Here is a 23,035-nt window from a genome sequence, read left to right as displayed (position 1 = left end):
TTCAGGAGACTGGTATAAAAATAGGAAGTAATATGGCACATTCTCTAAAAATATGCATATACAATAGTCTTCATCGTTGATATGTAAGGTTAAATGGTATTCACTCTGTATACATACTGGACTCCTGGCTGTGTAAATTCTCCTACTCTTGACTTCACTGTAGCACAAACATTTCACTAGCTGAGGTTTGTGAAGCTTCCACTGTTTCCAAATGGCAAGATCACAACTGCACCATCACTTACAGTGTCCAAAGTCTGCTTTAAGGATTTGAGAGCTCTCTCTTTAGATATAAAGTACTTCTACATATGAAGCCATTTCCCGCCCCCCCCCCCCCCCCCCCGCCCCCGGCAAAGACTAACATTTCAGACCTAGGTACATCTGTAGATAGGCAACAACCATAATTCCCTGATTATTGATGAGTATCCAGCTATGAAGTCAGATACTCAGTTTTAGCTAAGAACACCTGAAAATTTGGCCCTGTGTGCTTAACTCTGCAGGTTTGGAAGCAAGGGTTACATTCTCACTTGCTCTTTTAACTCACTACTGGGGGAAAAAAAAAAAAAAAAAAAACTCTTCTACATCTTGAAAAGTACAGAGAACTATTATACTGTACTTCTACATACAGAAGTACAAAGAAATACTGTAGTGTCTTCAAGGAGTCACTTCACTATTCTGTACTCCTCAGAGAGAGAAATTAGAACTGAGATGTTTAGTGTGTTCCCCAGATATGCGAGGTACATTGCCAAGTTCAGGCCAAAAATTCCCGTTACCACCCACCAATAATTTAATGAGATCTACATACACATACCACACACAGACACATATTAAGCAAAATAAAAACCATAACTCCATTATAAAACTGAAGTACGAAGACATTAATTTACAGTGCAGTAAAGAAAAAATAAAACCAGCTTAGCTCTTTGCAGCATTGCATGTGACATATTTCATTATAAATTACCTCAGGCCCAAACTTGAGACACTTCTAATACAATGATGCTGATGTCATCCCTACTGAAGAACTTCGTATCCTCCATGATGATAGGATGAAGGCTAAGCTTAGGATACTAGGAGATGCTTTGGGTCAGGAATTATTTGTTGCCACTAGCAGCCATAATGTGTAATACTCAGAAGAAATGCAAGGTGCTAAGCAAACAAAGTACAAAAAGATTTCACTTAATTTTTGAAAACACAACTGTTTTTGTGTATTTCCACTAAATTCTTGGGTGCTCATCTGCTAAAGCTTTCTCAGCAACTTGCAAAATACAGAAACACTTTTATTTGTGGTGATATAGTGCATAGAAGAAAAAGTCAACAACTTCCATTTCCTCTTTCAGATTTCAAGCCTGTGGTACTTCTGAGGTAAAGAAGTCAGAGGTTTTTGAACTACTTACATTAAACTAAACATAGCATATCACAGCCTCAAAAAGAAGGACTCAGTGTCTTCTGCCCCCACATAATGAGCCACCGAGTTGCCTGCTTGGTGTACTATCAACCCCCTGACAATCAGGGTAGTGCTTGTCTCAACTTCAGCCGTCTAAAAGGGAGACATATCGTCAAAACTAATTGTGAAGGCATCTGGTTAACACAGAGGAATAGGCCTCCAGAGAATGACTCATATCCCCTGCCTTAGAGGACATTTTAAGATGGGCTGAATTACTCCCTGGAGATGTGCTCTGGAGAGCACCTTACATGACTAGTTCACACTATCTGCCCAACTTCTAGATATTTAAAGTTATATAAAGTAAACACCACCCTAATACCAGAACATCACAAAGTATTAGACAAATTATAATGTCAGAAAAATGAGCTATTCCAGAACATTACAATTAACGTGTTAAATTTAATTCCCTTACTAACAAGCAGCAAATATGAAGAGTAAAACAGTGCAAAGCCAATAACCCCTCTGTCCATTCTCAGTAACAGTCACATTTCAGTATTAGTGCTGGCTAATTGGCTGTTTCTTGGCAACCTAGACTACAGTGCATTGTAGAAGTCCGACTCTTATACCACAGAGAGAAGAATTATCTTATTACACTGAGTAGAGTGTAAAAAAAGTCTGCAATTTGATCAAAGCAGACCACAGCTACAGTCAATATATAGTCAAGGACTATGCTCTGTTTCCATGCTAGGGTGGCATGCCATAATGACATCCTGTCTGAAATAAAATGCATTTCCTTTCATCCTCAGATTTCCTGAGTAAGATGAGCATCAGGCCAGTTTTTGAAGGATGTCTCCTATAATGATTTCAAAATAAGCATGTGATAATAAACCTATGTGCAAAAACCTCTGAAACAGAAGCCTACAAACAATGATTGCTCTCTATGTCCGTACACAAGCACACACAGATACACATACTCATACACTAGGTTTTCCATAAAGGTAGGCTTGCCAGTCGTCATGCAGTGCTACACCTGCAATAAAGAAATCCCATCCGCAAGACACAATGTCCAAAATACACAGCGTTCCCAGCAGGTGATCTGCCACCTTCCAAAGGCACCTACTTGCTTCCAGTTACACTAGGCATTGGAAGAAACACTTTGATGAGGATTCGCCTTTTGAGAATCTATTGTCTTGCTACTGCTCCGTGCTTCATCAGTATTTTCAGATTTCACCTCTGCCTTGTCCGTCAGTATGGTGGATTTGGGGGGCTTGCAAATAAAGCAGAGGAACTTGAAACAGGAGAGCAAACCTTCGGAAATGCTGGATGAGAAAAGCTTTTTGCACGGGTGGCAGAACTGGTAGAACACCAACATGAAGAGGACAGCCATGCAGTAACCTATCAGGAGCTGCAAGACCAACAACGGGGCACAGACATACAGGTAGATATCAGTTTTATAGATGTACCACATCAGCAGGAGGAATGCATTCTCAATGAATCTCAGCATGTAATACACAGTCAGTCGGTACCAATTTTGGGATTTGTTAATTAAGTCAGGATCATTGAGCTTTACCTGCACTGCTGACCAGCAGAACATGTTAATGCCAGCATACAAGAAGGTGAGAAGGCACAAGACGATGGTAGTGCCGACCCTGCTCAGTGCCTTCTCTATGTTCTCGGGAAACGGGGACTTGCTTTGCCAGAAGAGAATCCATGGGTAGAAGAAAAAACCAAAGAAATTCACTAGCACAACAGGGAGAGTCCAGATTTGAAGGACTGAACTGAAAAGGACCAACACCGTAACCCGCGTAGCAATCTCAAAGCTTCTCCACATGAATATGCAGAGGTAGGCGGCTGGTTTCACGCTGATGTCATAATCATCATACTTAATCTTAATAGCCAGGATGTTGCAGCGTAAGGCGCCATATACAATTGACAGGAGAGAAAGGACCATAAAAATACCTACAAAGAGAAAACACAAATCAGAACCTTCAGCTTAGTAGAAGTTAAAGACATTGCAACAGAGCAGTGCAGATGTAGTTGTCTTCCTGGCACTGGGGATTCCCAGCAAGGTGTAATGCCAAAAAAGCCACTCCTTGTACACAGTTCTGGGTTCTTACTCTAACCCTGCCTCCTGTTTTGGTCTCCATTTGTTACTTTTCTAAGTAGCTAGAAAGAAAAAAAGGCACTTCACAGTCACCGGTGTCTCTCCCTCCTCCCCCTGCCCATGGCTGTTCATACACACACTGTCTTTGGTAATTATGCATCTCAGTCGTAAGAGTATCCGAGTTGCTCTCGGACTCTCACAGTACTCCACAAGGCACAGGGGTGCTACTCCCCCTCTGTACAGATGAAGAACTGCAAAACAGAAGCTGAAATTTTGGAGTTGGGCGTGCAGATACCTCAGTGCTTGTCAAGTTCTATGTCAAAGCAAATTGTCTAAGCTCACAGAAGAGCTCTGTGATGGAGCTCAAAATTGAAAGCCAAAGCAATATAAACCCAGAATCATCTGCACTTTTTCTGCCTGTATAGACAGATATTTGCTAACCTGTCTACACCGTGTTTTCCTATACATCTATTTTCCTTATACTATCTATATCACGCATTTAAAAACAACACTCCTTTTAAAAAAAAGTCTTTAAATTCAGATCAACTTTCTGTATCTCTCATCTACCCAGAATCTCTCAAGTGAAGGTTTCACAGCATTTAAATTCTGCAGCAGGTGAAGGCGGAGGCCAGTTGTTAGCTGGCCTCCCCTCCAGATGCAGTAAGGGCAAAGCTTTCTGGGACTGCAGGAGGGAGTCTTGTCTTGCTACATTAAGTAGGTACAGACATATAAGAACCCTGGATGCATAGAATAAGCATTCACAGAGAAGTACCTTGATGTTCAGAAGTGCTAACTGCCCACAGTTTTGTTAGCATTTGCGTACTACTTTCACAATTTTTACCAACATGCTGAATAGCTGATTTAAGGCACTAATTTTAGGCACCACCAATCAATACTTTTAGTTTCAATCTTAGCGTTTTGTCCACACAAGGAACACTTCAAATGCAAATGAGTTAAGCACAGTAAAAATGATTCAGTTGTTTCTTTTAGAATTTCAACAAAAATACCTAAGCTAACTGGTCATGCTACAGGGCATTATATTGCATCAGATAAAACAAAATAATCAAGAATTCCCAACTCTGATTATGTCAATTACTTTTGCAATGTTTAGCAACCAGTGTGTTCTGCAGCCTTCAATTAGTTTGTGTGTCAATATCCTACAAATGAACCGGATTCCCTGCTTTGCTATAGCTATTTAGCCATGACTATAAGTTTTTTTTTTTTTTCCTCCTCATTAAAGTTACTAATTTCTGAGCATGATTTTGAAAGAAACATTTTATATGGTAATTTTGTATATGCCAGTTTGGTGGTGCATATATTCTCTGAAAATGGTTATGTATTTGCTTGCTTAACACAAATTTTTAATGTGTGTTTTTAAACATCTTTCTTACAGCACTGTACTTGATCTGAGTTTAAACATTATGTCTTAGAAAACATTGGCTGAAAGCAGAAGAGCAAGCAAGCGCAGTCAAGAATACTGCTTGATATCCTGTGGCCCTTTACAAAAATCTTTTGTGTAGTTTTGAGCTGGCTGTAGAGCTGTCTGAGAACAAATAACTTCCATCAGCTAATGAAGCAAAAGAATATTCTCAGAGTTAAAGAAACCAAAAACCCTACCCACTGGGGACGGGGTGCTGCTGTCCTGGAACTCTGCTTGCTTTCTTCTTTGATAGGCCGAGACATTCATCTTGTTACCCAATTTCATTTTAGGGATTCTATATTAATCTCAAACTTGTCTTAAAAACTCAAGCCTTCGAAAGAGGTATTTCTCCACTGATAGAAACCAGGTCATGCTGACTCTGGTTTAATATAGTAGTCCAGTCCTGCTCCTTCTGCAAAAAGCTCAGTACTGTCACCAAATCTTCAGCTGAAACATCACTTTTAAGTCTGTGAGAAAGATGGTTTGAAGCAACCACTAAGGCAAATGTGGGAGGGTGACATTATTGTTGCTTTTATTCATCCTGAGCAGACAAAGAAGCGAAAATTTAAAAGGCAAAGTATCTTCCCCTGGAACAGTCCCAAACCCCCTGACAGTCCTCAGAAAGGTAGCATTTCTCTTCTTCCTTCCTGCTCCCAGAAGGCTCTACTTTTCTTACACATCAGAGGTGCACACTCACGGAGTTATTCAGGGAGGTACTGTTTTACTTTGTTGGGGTTTTTTATTGTGTCTTAAGTCTTTTCAAGACCAGGTCTTTCCCACTTCAGAAATTGCTAAGAGAGTGAATTCTGCTCTAGATGAGCTACATCACAAATACCTATTACTGAAATCCTACATTCAGCTGGAGAATCATAAGTTATCTATTATATATACACCATAGTTTTCTAAACTGATAATCAGAACCCTTGAAAAATAAGGGCACTTATTTTGTTACTTAGGACAAGACACCTAGATACAAATTTTTTTGCCTTAAGATATAATTTCAACACTTAAAGCCAACTATTAATACTCAAGAAGTACTCAAAGTATGTTGTTCAAATAATGAGAAAAGTATGCTGTGGTCAGAGCTTAATGAGTTGAGGAGAAGCAACTGTAGAAGCATCTTAAGATAACTGTAAGACCACCTACAAAGCGCAGGTCATGAACATTAGGAAAGTCACACTGTGAACACCAGCAAGTTGAAAAGAAATCATAAACCCAAAGCCTTTGTTCTTGAGGATGGCAGTCACTGCTACGAATGTTCATTTTAAAAAAAAAAAAAAAAAAAAAAGGCACCCTTTGCAGCAGCATAATTTTAAATGGTAGGAAATCCACCTTTTGAGATTATTTTGTCACTGTAAGCAACACTTGAAAAAGATAACTTGACTGCTATTAATGGCACAAAAACTTTAAACTTACAAAAAGACCGCTCTTAATGGAAGCGGATCTTCTGCATTCAGTACTGCACACTGAGAACAGGCCCTTTTTCGAGGGTAAGAGGCCAAGTCATGCATCCCTCACCTCCAGCTAGCTGGTTTTGTAATTAACGCTAACTCAGGTCTTTTTGGCACCTCCTGGCCTTGTGCTTCTCCAGGTGGTACTACCTAAGTGAAGAGGTCTGGATAGCTGCCCAACAGCGTGTAGTGGACCTGAGCCTGATGTCAGCCACCTCTTGGAAGCAAGGTTGTAGCTGGCTCTGAGGCAATGCATGATACTGAGAGATGCTGAAGCATTTAGTGCAGGGTGAAGCACAAATGCACAAGGGAGACCTCAGCATCTGGTCTCGGAGTGGCAACTACAGAGTCAGACTGGGCATTTCGTACAGTAACAAGGTAGGAACTTCTTCCCAGTTACGTTGTAACCGAAGAAAGAGCTGAATGTCTAGAACTAGGACTCAGATTAGGCTATTACATGTGGGTTTCCAATGTTGCATCTCATCCGACATTTCTGTACATTTCATGCTAAACAGTCACCAAAGCTTTCTGTCTTTCATCACTAACCTAGAGGCTTTGTCCTGCTTTTGCAACTCTCTTTAATTCTCTTGATCTTACATTCTTGGCAGACAGTGAAATGACAATTTTGGAGAATGCCAGACACTGGCAAAAATCTGATTATCCAAAAGAAAACATCCAGAGAAATTAATGAATGCCATGAAATACACAAGAAAGATGCAGCATGGCTCTGGTTGACAAAGGGCTAGGCAAGGATGCACACTCTTTTCAGAACTGGTCAATTCAACAGTGGGAGCAATAATGAGTTTCAAACAGATCTGAAAGGGACAAACCATGCTATGTAGCACCTTTATGTTCACAGGTGATACTGACCTCATTACCACTGACCAAACAGAATTTACACAGAATAACAGACAGGGTATGTAGGAATCCAGAAAAATAAAAGACTGATGAGAAGACAAGACAAAAAATGCGGAAATCAAAATACAAGAAGAAGAGAGTGATAATTATAAGAGAGACAAATGGAAAAGAGTGTGCAGTTTGGAGGACCAGTGTTGACGAACAGGCAAGTTGAAGACATCTGAAGTGTGGAAGAAGAGTTGGACTGGCTGCTAAATTACTTTCATGATGCTGCAAGATAAAAAGGTTGAAGTCATGTCCCTATACATGAGAATCCCCATGTACGCATAAAAAACAGCAATGTGCTATGCATCACTTCCATTTACTCTGGAGGCTGAATAATACTGGTGGACAAAAGGTATTACTGCAGAAATAAGCTGGCTAAAGAGACTGCAGAAAGTTTCAATATTTCAGAAGGTAAAATACACACAAGACGGATATGGTTAGGACTTTTGTTTCTCTGATAAATGAGCTCTAATAGACATTGCCATTGTTCGTAAATCACTGATTAAAGAAAAACCCACTTTTTTTTTTTTTTCATTTCTCTATTTTAGAATTATACCTGCTATGAGATAGCTTCCGGGAGACACAAGATAACTACTGTATTTGCTGGTGGGTTCACTGAACTCCCTGGTGAGCCAGCTTACCTCTGGTTGTTTAACTTCACTTCACCCACAGAAGGTCACTTATCAGTCTGTGATTCAGAATTTATCTCAGCAGTGACTGATAAAAGTCAGAAGTAATAGGGAGTTACAAATCATTATTAAATATGCAATTCTCTAATCATCAGGAACACAGTGCTTCTCCTTTGCAATCATGACCAGTAAGGTCAACACCAGTAACAGACGAAATACAATAAAAAGGTGACCTTTCTCAAGAAAATGCCACCTGCAGCGAAGTGATTGGAAATTTTGCTAATTGCACCACTCAGCAAAGGATTCAGCTGCTTTGTTCGCATCCCATGTCACGGATGCCATGGTTATTCAAAGAGCCTACCTTAGCTGTGAAGTACTCAGAAACTGTCAGGAGCAGTGTCTTTCAAGTAACTGCTGCTATGACCTTAAACAAGTACTTTTGTATAAAGACATTAACCTGTTGCAATATCCTTTACATGCTGACTTGCCCTTTGGCATGCTAAAGTTCTCCATTCTCTGAGTTGAGGGGAGAACCCTGACGTTATTATAAAGGCTCCTCCAAAAATCTTAGTTCCTTACCTTGGTACACTGCCAACCAAGGCACCAGAACTGAAGAAAGCGGTCAGATTTGTAATGTGTCACTCCAGCCTCAGCCTCCCTAGCTGCGAAGCTGGTAAAGATTGCTGGCCTCTCACGGCCTTGGAGATACAACAAGAGCTATTTTGTATTTCAGTGGAAACACACCTCCAGTTCACATAGGTGCCAAAGTCCTTTCTTACACAGAAAAGCTGTTGTCCTACAACCAGCTGGAGTAGGTTCTTCATTTAGCAGCCAGCCAGCAAATCAAGACTTTGTTTCTCAAGGAGCTGGAGCACATCATGGAGCAAGATGCAGAGTCCCACAGTAAGAGAGAGGTGTCCTGGTAAGTCCATGTGCTGCACCACTGCTTGGTGAAGGCTTAACAGCTTGGGTCTAGAGATGAGATGGCCACATTTGCATACCAGCTTATTGAGTCCTGCCTTTTGATTCCAAATTCAGAGTCTGGCACAAGTAAAGACAGTTCATGTCCTCAGTCCATATTTGAAACTGCATTCCTGAAAGTACACCTTCCTTAATGCAGCATGGCAAAATACGCTCTGTGCTGTACCCCAAGGAATTTTCCAGAAAGTTTGCTCAAAAACCAAAATGGAACAGAGGTAATTTTTTTTTCCTCTTCATGATGACAGCTTAGTCCCTCCAGCTGCCTCCCTCTCATGCCATAATGGCCACTTATCAAATGAATGTTTCTAAAGCAACCCAAGTATGCTACAGGAAGCATCATAGTCTAAAACATGATGGTATTGATAAACTTGAGAGCAATATCACCATCAAAAGCTGTCAGGGAGATGAAACCCATTGCAATATGTTCGGTTCTTGCCCAGGGCAGCCACACCTCCCTGCTGACCCTTCTCCTCTCCCTCCCACCAAAATATGGAGGTGATAACAACAGCTCTACCTACTTCTGGCAGCTGTGATCTCCTGCTGCAGGACGCAGATGTAGAGCTGGAGCGTGAGCTGGGGCGCTGAGCCGAGGAACGCCTGGATCACAGATGCCCTGCTGAACGCAGACCTGTGCGTACACAGCTTGCCTTCAGCCTGGCCCACTTCCTTCTCAATTTCTTCCGAGTACCCATCCTTGGGCATCTGCCTCTTCTTTGTGATGCTGACATAGGGCTCTTCAACTCTGCCAGCATGGAAGTAAATGTAAAAGACTTCCACACACCTACAAGCAAATCAGTAAATAGTGTAACAGGAAAAAAACGAAAGGAAAACACAGGTCTTACCACTCCTTAGTATTTTAAGCCATCACATACAAAGTCATTTGTTCACAGAACAAAGCCTGTACATTTTCTCTTCTTGGTAAATTGGGAATATGACAGATTTCACCCTTTAAAACATGAACTACATGCGACTAGAGGGCAAGAATCTGGGCTGCTTGTAGTACTCAGACACAGGAGGCGGTTTAGTTGTTTCCCATGAGGTGCCCTCACTCTCTGCTGTTCTATTGAAGTCCTTAAACTACTCATCCACTACAATGTTCACAGGCTCCCAATCCAGGACCCAAGTCAGAAGTGTTTCTTCAGATTCTCATGTCTTCCTCTTGATGTTATCTGTACATCTGTGACATGGCAATAAAACCACTTCTCATTCCTTTGCCTTAAACAAGCAATCTCAAGACACTGGAGGGAAGCTCAGGATACGAGCAGGTGCACACACCTCAAACAGTTGGACTCTAGTCCTTGCTTTACCAAGCAATGGTCCCAAAACACAAGTAACAAGCCATAGCAGCAATAACGAGAACAAGCGGTTTAGAGCCTCACAACTCTGGATATTAACATTTTTTAAAAAGACACAGAAATAGGAGCTTTACTCCTTATGTTTGCTTACATTTATTGCACTAAGGAATATTAAACACAATCTTGCAAAAATATTCCAAATAAGAAGATGCAGTGTTTCAAGTTGCTGCAGCTCTCTGTACTTTAAACACTGGTGAACCAAACCCTCTTGTTTATGTAGGTCTAACTTACCACAGACTAACTTCCAAAGAAAAAAAGTGGTGCCAGCACATACATTTCTATTCATAAATTACATATTGTTGTAATACACGCTGCCTCTACCTATGCACAGAGAATAATCCGTACATTTGGGAGGGAATGGAAAAGGGCTAAAGGGGTTGGCAGCAGCAAATGCTGTAGCAATGAGGACAAGTTGGCTCCCTGAGTATTAAAGAAGAGAATACAGCCTCAGACACATTTATGAAAGGAAAGTTTTTGAAACTTCCTTCCTATGCCTATTTTTAGTTTCAACAAAAACTTTAGAAAAACTATCCTAAGAGAGTTGCTTGGGTATGAAGGTGTCAAGGGTGGGCTTGGGCATCAAGCAGGAACCAAAACACAAAGGGGAACAGTCAGCCTTGTCTGGGAAGTAATAACAAGCAACGATCTACTGAGGTACAGATGAAGTCACAAGCTGAGGGGGAAGGGAGAGGAAAGAAACACTATTTCTGTCCCATTGCATAGGGTCCTAAAAATACAGGGCCTGCTGTGGAAGAGCCCATGTACAGCAGGACCATAAAGGATAAATGGCATTGACTACTGAAAAATAAAACCCCAAACCCAGTGCAGACACAACCTGTTTTCTCTTTTATGCCTAACACTGGTACAGGCTTCAAGAAGAAAAACAATTGTAATGTGAGCAACAGGACTGGTGAGAGCTGGCTTCCAGCCCAGACGGAAGCTCAGGGGACAGAAACCCCCACTGCAAGGGCAACATGTGGCACCAGCTCTGGTCACATCTCCTCCCATGGCCCGACATGCATGGTATCTCCTTCTTGTGTAGGCATCATCCTCTGATGAGGACCGAGCTGTCTTCTGTCCTTCCATAGTGCCTGCTGGGGTTCATCTCCTCCACCTTGTTGCCTCTGTAGGTGATACTTCCTGGAAGGCAGCATCTCCAAGTCTCTGACAGGTCAGATTTGGCCAATGAGTTTTTGTAATGTATGAATAAGGCTTATCTTCTATTTAAAAGTATCTCACAATCACAAAGCACAGAGCTATGCTTGTCTGAGACTCTGAATTCCCATTTCCCTCTCAGCTTGATTTTCTTCAACAATTGCCAAGTCAGAGTCTAACACAGCCTTTTAGGGGAAAGCTCACAGACCAAACTGTAAAGCAGCACTGATAGAAAATCAAATAAAAGCATACCGATTCTTCTTTTAATAAACTTGATTTCATTTTTCCCCCTAACTGGACCACCAGCAAGTTTCACCTGCTCTAGATGGAGAGCGGTTTTAGGATCCTGTAGTACTATCCTTGTTTCACTAGGCTTCAGCTACTATTATCGCTAAAGCTTTTTGAAGCGCCTGGTGCACTGGAGGCTCCATTCACAGTGGTGACTTCCTATTTTCCCATTGTTAATTTTTTCAGTCTCTGCCAGTCTTGTTCCATGTGAAAGAATCCACACAGCCAAAAATAAAGTGTGAAAAATTAATAAAGTGCAACAACTTATGAAGCCAACAGAGATTCTGAAACCAACAAATTGATTTTATTCCAAAAGAAAGATCCCAGAACATTTTTGTCTCGCTTAGTATTCACAGCCATCTATTCATCCTGAGCTGAGGGCAAGTCTGAAGCTATTACGGAAAAATGAGATCTCAGCATCAGCCTCTGAACTCTTGCTGTCTCTGATTAGAAGCTGATATAGTCTAGGGACCCATCTAACAAATATGCAGTAATCCCATAAAAGAGATTATAAGATCCATAAGACTACTGACTATAGCAAATGTTATAATCAACAAAATGTTGGGTTTTGGAGCAAGCATTTGATTTGTATTTATTAGCTAGGTATTAAGTAGCAGTATATTGTTTGTGATGGGAATTTTACGTCCATATAGGAAAAGCAAACACAATGTGAAATGAATGGTCTGATGAGCAACCCTTAGGGCCAAAGGGGACTTTTACCAGTACAACACAGTAATAAAAACGGTACGTGCAAGCACTCAGATTACGTCAGTAATGATGCCCATCTTCTTCCAAGCTCTGCTCACCCCGTGCAAGAGTGTCTCTGGAGGTCATGCCTTCTGGGGCTAATAACAGATGTACTCAAGACTCTAGGTGGTACCACTGCCCAAGCAACTGCTTCAAACAGGAGCAAACTGGCAGCTGATACACTAGAAAGGGCGAGCACCAATCCAAATGTTTAAGTAACCAAGTATAAGAGGGGCCTAGGCACTTGAAGAACTATCCAGGTGAGAAGGGTTCAGAACAGTGATGAAGAATCAATCCAGATCATGTACCTGTGCCATATTATGACTTTGTCTATGAAGTGCATTCAGAAAGTCTTTAAATGAACTGGCTTGTTCTTTTTTAGTATGAAACACAACTGAAAGACAATGTCAGAAGGCGATTGCTTCAAACCAGTTTTCCTCCACAGTTATAAACTCCGCTACAGAACAGGGAATTCCCCAGAAGCCCCAGCTGCTCACTGCTAATTGCTGCTTTGCTCTGGAGGAACAGGAATGGGAGATCCCAACTTCTGCAATCCATCTCCTGCAATGCAGTGATGTTTAGGACCCTTTCAACAGATCCTCACATGGCATAAACTGCAGAAGGCATGCAGCTGGCCGGTTTCACTGCATGTAAAGCAATGACAGTTGCAGTACGGGCACTGAAGGAACTAAAATTACTCTGAAGAAAAAAATGTCAAATCTACTCTCTACAGCGAGAGTTAAAAGGTAAGAAAAAGACGGTGCTGCTTTCTCCCCTGCTGCCAAATCTTGGCAGAGAGAAGAGCTATACTTTTTCAAGGATGCTGATGGTACCTACAAAGAGTGATTCAGCAGCAACACATTCGTCTTCTACACAGTCAGTAGGAGGAATAATCCTATCCTTACATCTGCTGAGAGCAAGCAACTCATTCCCTCTTTTAATCATGGATATGCGGGATTTAAATACAGGCAAAACAATGGTGGTGTGAAGAGTGAGCAGGCAATGAAAACACGGAACTTCCCACAGCCAATAAGCGCTCCAAGAGCAAACATCTATTCAAGAAACCTATCCACACATGCTCACTGCAAATGTACAAGCAGATTTCTCCAACGACTCAATTTTTAGTAATTCCTTTTCTTTAGAGAAGTGTGCAAAAGACTTATCAATCCTGCAGATTTACTTACCTGTGTCAAAGATTTGTTCCTCACACATTGTTCTACCTTCCATCTGCACTGACTTTCTGTTCATCGCATCTTGGACACCTAACACATCTGCTCAAGAATAAAGAAAAAAAAAAAAAAAGCCTGAAGAGGGTCTAAGCATATTCTTCCCATCTGGAAAAGAGGGAGATGCATCAACAGTTGTGAAGTTTAGAGCTAGCAGAATCTCCTATAGTAAGGTCTGCCAATGGAAGTCCTACCAGGAAGAGAGGTTTTTAACCCTGTACTATTCTGAACTATAAAGCAGGTCACTAGGAAAGAAAGACTACCCACGAGAGACAATGCTTTTGCACAATGGGACTAAAGCATTATCTGCGCCGTTATAGCTTATTAGATTTCAAACTGCAGAATGAGGTGCCCAGAACATTAATGACTCCGATAGTTTTCTCCATGTTCTGTTTTGGGTTTGGACTTTTTTTTTTTTTTTTTTTTTTTCTTCCTGTAGGTCACAGAATCTAACTTTGGCTCTAACAGCAGTTCCCCTGTCAGTGTGATGCAAACTTCCTACTGCATCTGTTTTGCTGCTGCCTACACGGTACACAGACACATATAATTGTTTCTCCTTATGCCTTGAGAAACAAAGCCTGATCCCATTAAAAAAAAAAAAACAAAACAACAAAACTCTATTGTTTCTATCCTTTTCCCATTAAAACCTGAGGAAAACATAAATAGGGGCCTGTTATACTGGCTTTTGATTTTTTTTGCAGGAGACGTTCATCATCCTGCAGACAGATCCGTCTCCTAATTGCATGTTCCTCCTAAGGAAGAACCTGTAGGCCCACATTCAGCTAACAGAGCACTATGGACAGTAGTTTCAAAGACACCAGCAGTCACTTAGCTTCCCTCTCCATGAAGGTGGTATGGGAAGGAAGCACTGCCAAGTTCACACCAGTCCCTTCTTGGATATGCTGCTTCAGTACTGTCTTCAGTAAATCAGTAAACCCCCTGCTTGTGACTGTAAGCCCTGACTGTTCAAGTCAGTTTGTTGGAAATCTGCACTCCTCACTTCAGCTCCTGACCTAATCATTGCTTGCAGAATAGAAGAGGGCAAGCAAGTTAACAGGGGTTTCTCTGGCACCCTTCATGAAGGGCTATTTGCATTTTGAATAAATCCCTAAGTGCAGAGCAGGGCACTAGCAAAAATACATCCAGTTATTATTTATTGGAATTGTAGCAGCACCTAAAACCTCTAGACAATGTTGGTGCTACAGATGCTGTCCAAATGAACAGGGAACAAAGGGACAATCCTTAGCTCAGGAGCAGCTGACAATGAGCCAAAAAGCTCATCATGGTCTTCTCTAAAGAAAAGAAAAATGTATTAAATCGCTCATTGACATTGGCTATCATTTTAAGTCATTTTTTGTGTAATCATTTACTTTACGTGGTAAAAGAATCTCCTTTTACAAAAAAAGAGAAAGCATCCAAATATATTTTCTAAGCATCCAGACAAATTAGCGCGCTTACAAGGAGCGGCACGGACCTGAAACACTGCAGGAATCCCCCATGGTGCCCAGAAACCTGCAGTCACTTTTTTCCAGCCAACTCTCTGAACAGCCTCCGGCATGCCTACATCCTGGGGATCAGAGCCAGGCCACCAAGGGGGGCAGGAATTTTATTCTACAAATTGCTCCAAATTTATGGAGAACGCTTAGGGAGTGGGAGAAGGAATTTAAATAGGGTGCATTAACAGTACTCTCCCAGTACAGCAAAAGTCCTTTCCAGGAAGAGGGATGATTCCTAATTTTAGTGCTTCCAGTGGTAGCAGCAGGACAGCGAGTGCCTCCTGAACAGGTGGAGTGTGGGTGTTTGGGGAAGGTGGTGGTATGCAAGAAGGTTTTATAAGAGAATGTACTTTTTTCCCTGTCACACAGAGGATTCAAAATAGGCTAGATCATTTGGCTTGCAAAGCTAAATACCCTCCTTCCCTGCCAAGATATTTCCATACCATTCCCCAAAATTTAAACTTAACTTTTTAAGGGAAAAAGGAAGGAGAGAAAAAAAAGCTTAGTGTTTAAGATGATGAAGAAAACTCACACAACGTACATGGGCTGTCTGTAAACCTGTGCATTGATATTTGAGTCTGAACAGAGAACTACTAACTATCCTGTATCATGTCACAAACCAAATAGAGATGGTTAAAAAGCTAGTGTTAGCTTTTTTAAAGCCAGCTGAAGCAGACTGCCCTCTGTTGAAGGATGCCTAAAGGCTCTTTAACATTTCATTCTGATGCCGCAAGCAGACAGAGCTCAGGGCAGCTCCACTGTCTGTGTGTCCTATTTGACCTAATTTGACCCAGCACTCCCTAAAAGGCCCTGGGCTGTGCCACTGAGATAAAAGAGAGACCGAACACAGGGGATGGAGTGAGGCTTCATACCGGGGAAGCAGATGACTAACAGCAGCAGGACTCTCTGGTGCAAAGGAGCAGAGGTTTGCCTAAAAGGATGGGACAAAATGGCTCCAAGGACAATGGTTCTTTTCAGCTTACAATGGTTAAAGCCACAGTGGAGTGATGATACAGCCAAAAAATACTTTGCCTTCTAGCTATCACCTCAGACTTGTGTGTATTCCAGTCCACACAGGACAGAAAGCCTCCTGTGCAAAGTAGGGAAAGGTAAGGTATTTCACGTGCTGAAAACACTCCAGCTTTTACAGATCTTTTTTCAGATCTACACCTGATGGACGGTGATCGGTTTCCTCTTCTGACAGATACAGATAATGTTTAGTGGCAGTGGATAGGAAGGCAAGGAAGAGAAAGAGAGACTTCACCTTCCTACACTTCTGAACTGTATCCTACAGATAGATACATTTTCCTGAATCTAAGAGAGGTTCTTTTCTATAAAAGTTTTCTTCTTCATTTGTAGAGTCCTTCCAGCCTTTAGCAGGAAATAAGTTTTTCAGGTGGCATGAATGTACTACCCTCTTTTTATTAGTAATTATAATTCCAGTTATCCTGGGTCTAAGAGAGAGGTTAACACGTGTCACCTCGTACTGCCTCAACAATGCCATAGGGACTGTGGCACAGGCACGCTGCAACGCTTCCAGAATACCTTCAAACCTCCTGGAAACGCTAAGTTCATAAATTTTTGGGAAAGGTAGAAGCGCAGAGCTGGCAACATGCTCATAAACTGCAGCATCACGGAAAGGAGAGGAGAGGAGAGGGCTTCTGTATGCCCACGAGTTTTACAGTAGCGACTGCAGCTGGGAGCTTGCCAACACAGCAGAAAGTGTGTTCTGCACAAGATGAGATTCGTGTTGTAAACAGATAAACTTTATGTTGAGAAAGAAAGTGAAATCATGCTTGGTGGTTAAGGTCAAAGCAGAAGGCTATGTCTCTTCCAAATAATTAGAAAGAAAATCCTCGAATTTGTTGTTGTTGCTTACATCCTTTGCTTGCTTCTTCCCATCTTGCAGCTTGACATGCCGTTCTTTCCTTGTCTGACATCAAGAAATTGATTTAGAATGACAAAAGTCATGAACATAATTTTTATTTTGGTAGTTGCTTTCTCTTTGGTTCCACTCTTATTTTCCAAAGAATGTGGAAGTATTTTGTTCTTGGCTTTTAGAAAATCAGAGCTCTTCAAGAGCTTAAGTGTTAAACCATAACTTAAATCTCTTTAAAATATTAACAAAACAAACAAACAAACAAAATCCAACCATGGTTATAGAGGAATTCAATGTTTTTGAAATGTAAAATGTTTTGTAACATTCAAACTGTTCACCTTTATTAGTGTGAAATCGTCCTTTTCCACACTGCCCAGGAATTTCAAAAAGTTGGGGATACTTCTCCTAGCCTCTACTACAGAGATACTATATTTAATTCCCTTTCTTTTTGAAGAAAAGATTTGAACATAGATTTAAAACGAAAGCCCCCCAAGAGACATTTTGTCATGGGGTTGCACCAGCTCTGTAACTTTTCATCTATCTGTTTTGTTTTGTTTTTTTACTAAGGACATTTTCAGTCAGAAGTTGAACTAAAGTTGAAAAATCTCCAAAGCAATTTGAGGCAAGAAGCTCACTTTTGGAAAGAAGAGACAGACTAGCTACTAGTATTTCCTAGTAACTCTTACTAGTATTTCCAAGATGCACAGGCGGGATGGGTGCTACCATTGTTTTCAGCTAGCAACTGAGTGAGCCTTCCTTTCTCTCTTGGAAGTAACCTCAGAGATAAGCGTTATGGATAAGCCAGCAGTGAGCAGACACAACCATTTGCAAAAAGCCACACGGACAGAAAGCAGGCGCAGAAGACGCCGGCAGAGAGAGGGAGCGGGCTCCGCCGGGCCGCCCTCCCCGCGCCGGAGCGCGGCCGCCCGCCACCTGCCCCTCAGGAGGGGCTTAACCCATTTTCTCCAATGCAAAGTGCTTACCCAAGGTCAGAAAGCACCGCGCCCCTCGCTGTGTTTCTGCCTGGCGACGTTCAAAAAGGAAATTATTCCTCCCGCAGCCTTCAGAAACAAGGCTGGGAAGGGTCTGACCGCGGCTAACGCCGGTGCAGAGAGCAGCAGCCGCCGCCCGGCAGCGGAGACCCCCCCCACACCCCCCCCCCACACCGCGCGAAGGCCGGGGCGCTCCGGCCGCCCGTGCGACCCCCGGCCGGGCCGCCGGGGCGGGAAGGGGCGGCGGGGCGGAGCGGGACTCACCGACCTGACGAGGGGCCCCAGCTGCAGGAGGTGCAGCAGCAGCACCAGCGGGCGGTCGCGGCTGACATCGCGGTGGATGAAGACCAGGCTGAGCTGCACCAGCGCGCAGGGCAGGAGGGCGAAGAGCAGCGTCAGCCACTGCCACATGCGGTCCCCCGCCGCGCGGTACGCCCCGCTCAGGCACAGGGCGGCCGCCGTCTCGGCCACGAAGAGGATGAGGGAGACGAGGACGGAGCCCGGGAATTTCATCGCCGCCGCCCGCCCTCCCGCCCGCGGGGCGCGTTGTCGCCGCGCCGCAGCCGCCCCACGCCCCGGCCCGCCCAACCGCCGCTGAGGCGAGGAGCGGCGCGGCGCCGCCCGGCGCCCGCTAGGGGGCGCCGCCGCGCTCTCCGCCGCCCCGCGGCCTCCGCCCGCGGCGGGGACGCCGGGGAAGGCGTGGGGGTGGGGGGGTGCCCGGGGCCCCTCCAGCGGCGGCCCCGGGGCGGGTGGGCTCGGGGCTGCTGGGCCTTGGTCCTGACAGCCCCTCGTCACGTCTCCTTTGGCCGTAAGATGCATGTTGAACTGAGGGGGGGGATCGGTCGGTGGAAAGGTGGGGCTGCTCTTCAGGAGGACCTCGGCAGGCTGGAGAAATAGCCTGGAAGCAGGAGGCAAGGGCAAAGTCCTGCACCTGGGAGAAAATAACCCCCAGCAACAATAAAGGCTGAGGGAGAGATGATCTAAAAAAATGCAGAAAAGGAGCTGTGAGTCGTGGTAACCCTCCCCTGATGCACCTGGTTCAAAGACCTTCTCACCAGATTAACGAACCTGCTGGTAGAGAGGCTCTCTTACCACCTTGTCAGGCGGGTCTGCCCCTAGCCTGTCAGGCCTTTCCCTCGAAGGATCACAAAAAAGCCCTGCTGTGACACCAGCTGCTGGCCAGCAGCATTCATCTACCATCCCTGAGCCTTTCCCCGTCACCAGGAGGAGCCAGGAGCCCACCCCACGCCTTTCTCCCTTGCCACCAGAGCTCTGGAGTCGTTCTGGATACGTGTAAGGCCACCCCGGCAGTATCAGCGACAAGGGCAAAAGAAGCCTTTGCAGTCTCTCCACACCATCCTGAATCTGATCACCTGGCAAGAAACAAAACTCCTGAGGTACCAAGTCAGGTTGGCAGATGGTGCCCGCACCCTGCACAGGGGGAGTCTCCAGGCACCGCCGCTTCCCTCCTCCTCCTCTCGGTTGCAGGCACTTGGTTCGTGCTCAGCTGGCTCTGATGCCTCCCCTGACAGATCTTGTTTCTCCTTGCCCATTCCCAGGCAATTGCAGATCTGCATGTGGAGATCAGCTACAGACCTGAGACCTACCAGGAGCACAACAGGAGGGCAAGATTCAGAGTTTTAGATGCTATTACTCTGTTAATGGGATAACACTAATGGCTACTTCTGCATGTCTGCTACTATAATGCAGCTTAGGTTGTCACCAGATTTATAGGAAAAAAGCCAATAAAATTTTGTTTGGGCCATTTCTTGAACTGCTGCACTGGCAAATCTGGAATCCCATCGCTCACCTAGTTGAGCTCAGCTGATGATGGCAAAGATGGAAACCTGGTTATGGGCGGGCCTAGGTGAATTTAATGCTCTAATGCTCTTCACTGGGAATGGAGGGGTCTTTCTGGAAAGGGAAGAGGCCGCATATACAGGGATTGAAGCATGCTGAAAATAAACACCTAAGTGAGTAATTTTAACCTACAGACCAAAAGCAACCTGTCTTCTGTTATCTTGTGGGAAACTACCATGAGGTAGTTTCACCTGATCGCTATGTGCAGCCTGGATGCTTTATCTAATTCTCAGGTGAATGATTTCACCTTTGATAACACAGTACCACTGAAAAGCTTTTGGAGCCGAGTCATGACTGCTCCAGAAGGAAAAACTGCCAGTGCTATAAAAGATAAGTATGGAAATAAGCAATCCCATACAAAATCATACTGTTCAAGGTTGAGCTTTTACTTAAGGCAAAATATAATCACAGCTTTAATATTCATAATATGGATATACACAGAGTTTGTTCCGCCACTATGAAGCTTAGTATTATCACTGCTTTTAAAAAGCTATAAAATCTAGTTTCTATCATAATCTACAATACAAAACTAATACAATAAACACATTCTGAAGGATCACAGTGTTTAAAACATCAGAAGAGCAGGGGTCCTGCTTTTAAATGATAAGGTGCATTTCTAAAGAATCAAATCAGTCTTGATTCTGTAGGGCCTGTATCATATTATGGCTGCAAATGGCTATTACACTGAGAAACCAATCTAGGGTGCGGCATGTACTCAAGAAACAAACACCGTATGTTGGAATATATTGAATAATCAAGCGTCGCCAACACAAACTAGACATGAAATAACACCCTTTCTTAGTAATGCCATTTAAGTTCCCTGTACTTTTTATTGGTATTGGCATTCGTGTATATTGCAGACATATTGAGGGAAAATGGGAATAAAACTGCTACCAAATAGGGCCCTGCATATGCAAACACCCATGCTTTCCTCTTACTATATGAACAAGCCTTACTAATTCCATGGGACTCCTGTGCAGAGGAAAGTTTGCAGGCCTGGGGCCCAAAATGATGCAGTTTTGCCCCCATTTCACACCTGCAGAAGGACCTAACCTTGCATGCCTGAAATCAAGTGGAGATTCACCATTGACATCAGCAGGTGGCACATCAGGCCCTTAAAATGAGCACAGGAGGCCAAATCAGTGGCAAAATCAGACCATTGTTAGAGGAAATCTTTCTTCTCTCATGTGTGGTCATGGTAATGAAGACAGAAGCAGAGTTCAATTTCTGGTCAGACAACCTTTCTCTTCCATATGAAGTAGAAATAAATGTCTGAATAGGATTTGTTTTCTATTCACTATGGGACATAACTGATGTCAGGACTTCTACGTAAAATTTTCTGCTGCTGAATATCACTGCATTATAAAGTATCTTTTATTCAAATATTACACCACTAGGCAAAATGAGTTTTTAATTACTTTTCTGCCATTCTAGTTGGTATTGCTGTATTTGACCTAAATGCCTCCACCTTCGCTTTGAGTCATGCAATGAACAAAGTCAAGGAACTCCCTTGTAAGTATTAAAAATAAATAATGGCCTTATGTATTTTCAAGCAGATTGCTATTTATAAATTGACTTTTTCCAGAGCATTATGTAAAATTTTAAGCACACAGGGTATGGAACCAACCGTGACATCAGTGATGGTAGAAATTAGTCAGGAGGTTTAATAGCTCAAAGGTGGGTCAAAAAGGTGGTGCATGTTGGCTTTTTGGATCTATGTTTTTAAACTGCCGAAACATCACTAGTGTGCATCACTTCTATTAAATGATACGAGTAGGTTCAGCTACAGGCAGCTCCTTCATAGGCAGCCTTTTTTCAGCGTATGATGACTTTGCTATAATTGCAATGAAGCGTTGTTCAAGGCAGCTAAAACCTGCACAGTGTGCACTGTACCACTATCGGTGGAATAAAGCAAACTGTGCTCTTCTCTTAGAAAATGCCTATTCACATCCCTAAACTGCTGTATTGTTTCGTGGGCCCTGAGCATTTTTGGCTTATGGCTTTGAAGTATGTTGTTCCCTCAGTAATGTGATTTTTGGTCATTTTCTTATTTCTTTTCAATTTAGCTTTCTGTTGCTTACGACTTAGTCCAGGACATATTTTTAGAAACTGAAATGTCTTCTCAGAGCAATCGAGACTGTGCTGTTAGCCAGTAATTGCTCATCGGTGTAGTTCTTCACAGGAAGATTACTCTTTAAAATCTACAGGACAATTTTTATTCCTGATATACTAACCTTCCTGCAGATTAGAATATGCACTCATGCCAGTGAATATTCAAGGTATGTAGGAGAAGATTACCGCACCTGAGATTTACTTGGCAGACCTCAGAGATACACTCTGGCCATGGATCCTATAGGTCCAAGTAACAAGGATATATTCTCAAAATGCATGCATACGCTAAAATAGGTCACCGTTTGCATAAAACATGCAGTATGTTGGCAGATGCTATAACTGTATATGTAGATAACAATGTAAGTACAAAAATTTGATTGCTTATGAAAGTTTCCATTTGCACATATTGCACCTGTATGTTTCTGAATACATCAGATAGATACCTACATTTCGGTTTTTTCCACAGTATTTTAAAAACTAATCAGTATTCTTATCATGTTCTCTACATGTCCATATAATTATTATTAGAACATCAAAGTGGCATTACTTAATTTCACAGAGCAGCGAAAAGGGTGACCGCTTTACTTGCATTCATTTGTGCATATTTCCCAGAACTATTTAAATGTGTATTTTGGGATGTTTAGCCAGTTCACTTGTTTTTGATTGTCTTAAGGGAATTGACATACTAGGCAAGTGAATATGCTCCCCTTGAAGTCTCTCTTTGTTTTATTTAATGATATAAAACATCAGTGACAGTTGTTATACAGTATAATGATTTTTCCTTAGCAGGTGGGAAATGGCAGAGCCAGTGAGAAGAGACCACCTGGGAGTGTAAAATAATGTAATGCAAATAAGTGGAACACCCCTCTTAAGCAAAATTAATCAATCTGATTTTCAAGAATAAAAGACCTTAGCTGCTGCTTCAGTCTTCTGAAGTTATTCATAGGCTGGGAAAGAAAAGCAGGGAAACTGAAGGAAACAACAACGCAAACAAAGCAGATATTGAAAGCAGTGGCACAAAACGAGTATGTTATCATGCTGAGAAGTTGTGTGTAG

At 42.8% G+C, this 23,035-nt stretch overlaps 1 protein-coding gene across 2 annotated transcripts; it reads right to left on the bottom strand.

Moving 5' to 3' along the window:
• Positions 1–317: 317 nt before the first annotated feature.
• Positions 318–18,534, bottom strand: XK (X-linked Kx blood group antigen, Kell and VPS13A binding protein). Of its 2 annotated transcripts, none has more exons than XM_082303920.1 (3): positions 18,276–18,534; positions 9,388–9,650; positions 318–3,340 (listed from the first exon to the last, which is right to left on the bottom strand). In XM_082303920.1, exons 1-3 carry the CDS (start codon positions 18,518–18,520, stop codon positions 2,517–2,519), a joined length of 1,332 nt encoding a protein of 443 aa, XP_082160046.1. In that variant the 5' UTR covers positions 18,521–18,534; the 3' UTR covers positions 318–2,516. The 2 variants fall into 2 exon arrangements, with proteins under 2 accessions (XP_082160046.1, XP_082160047.1); XM_082303921.1 differs by having other exon boundaries at positions 18,272–18,462.
• Between the last annotated feature and the right edge of the window lie 4,501 nt (positions 18,535–23,035).

Source organism: Platalea leucorodia (assembly GCF_965183815.1).
Source record: "Platalea leucorodia genome assembly, chromosome: 2".
Lineage (NCBI taxonomy): Eukaryota > Metazoa > Chordata > Aves > Pelecaniformes > Threskiornithidae > Platalea > Platalea leucorodia.
The sequence above is the reverse complement of the archived record's forward strand: the minus strand, read 5'-3'. Positions and strand labels throughout refer to the sequence as shown.

Excerpts from the sequence above, each read along its gene's own strand:
- XK (XM_082303920.1), bottom strand. The coding sequence starts at position 18,520 with ATGAAATTCCCGGGCTCCGTCCTCGTCTCCCTCATCCTCTTCGTGGCC. Across the intron at positions 9,651-18,275 it reads CAGCTGGGGCCCCTCGTCAG|GTGTGTGGAAGTCTTTTACA; the intron begins GTCGGTGAGTCC and ends ATTTGCTTGTAG. Across the intron at positions 3,341-9,387 it reads GGAGATCACAGCTGCCAGAA|GTATTTTTATGGTCCTTTCT; the intron begins GTAGGTAGAGCT and ends TTCTCTTTGTAG.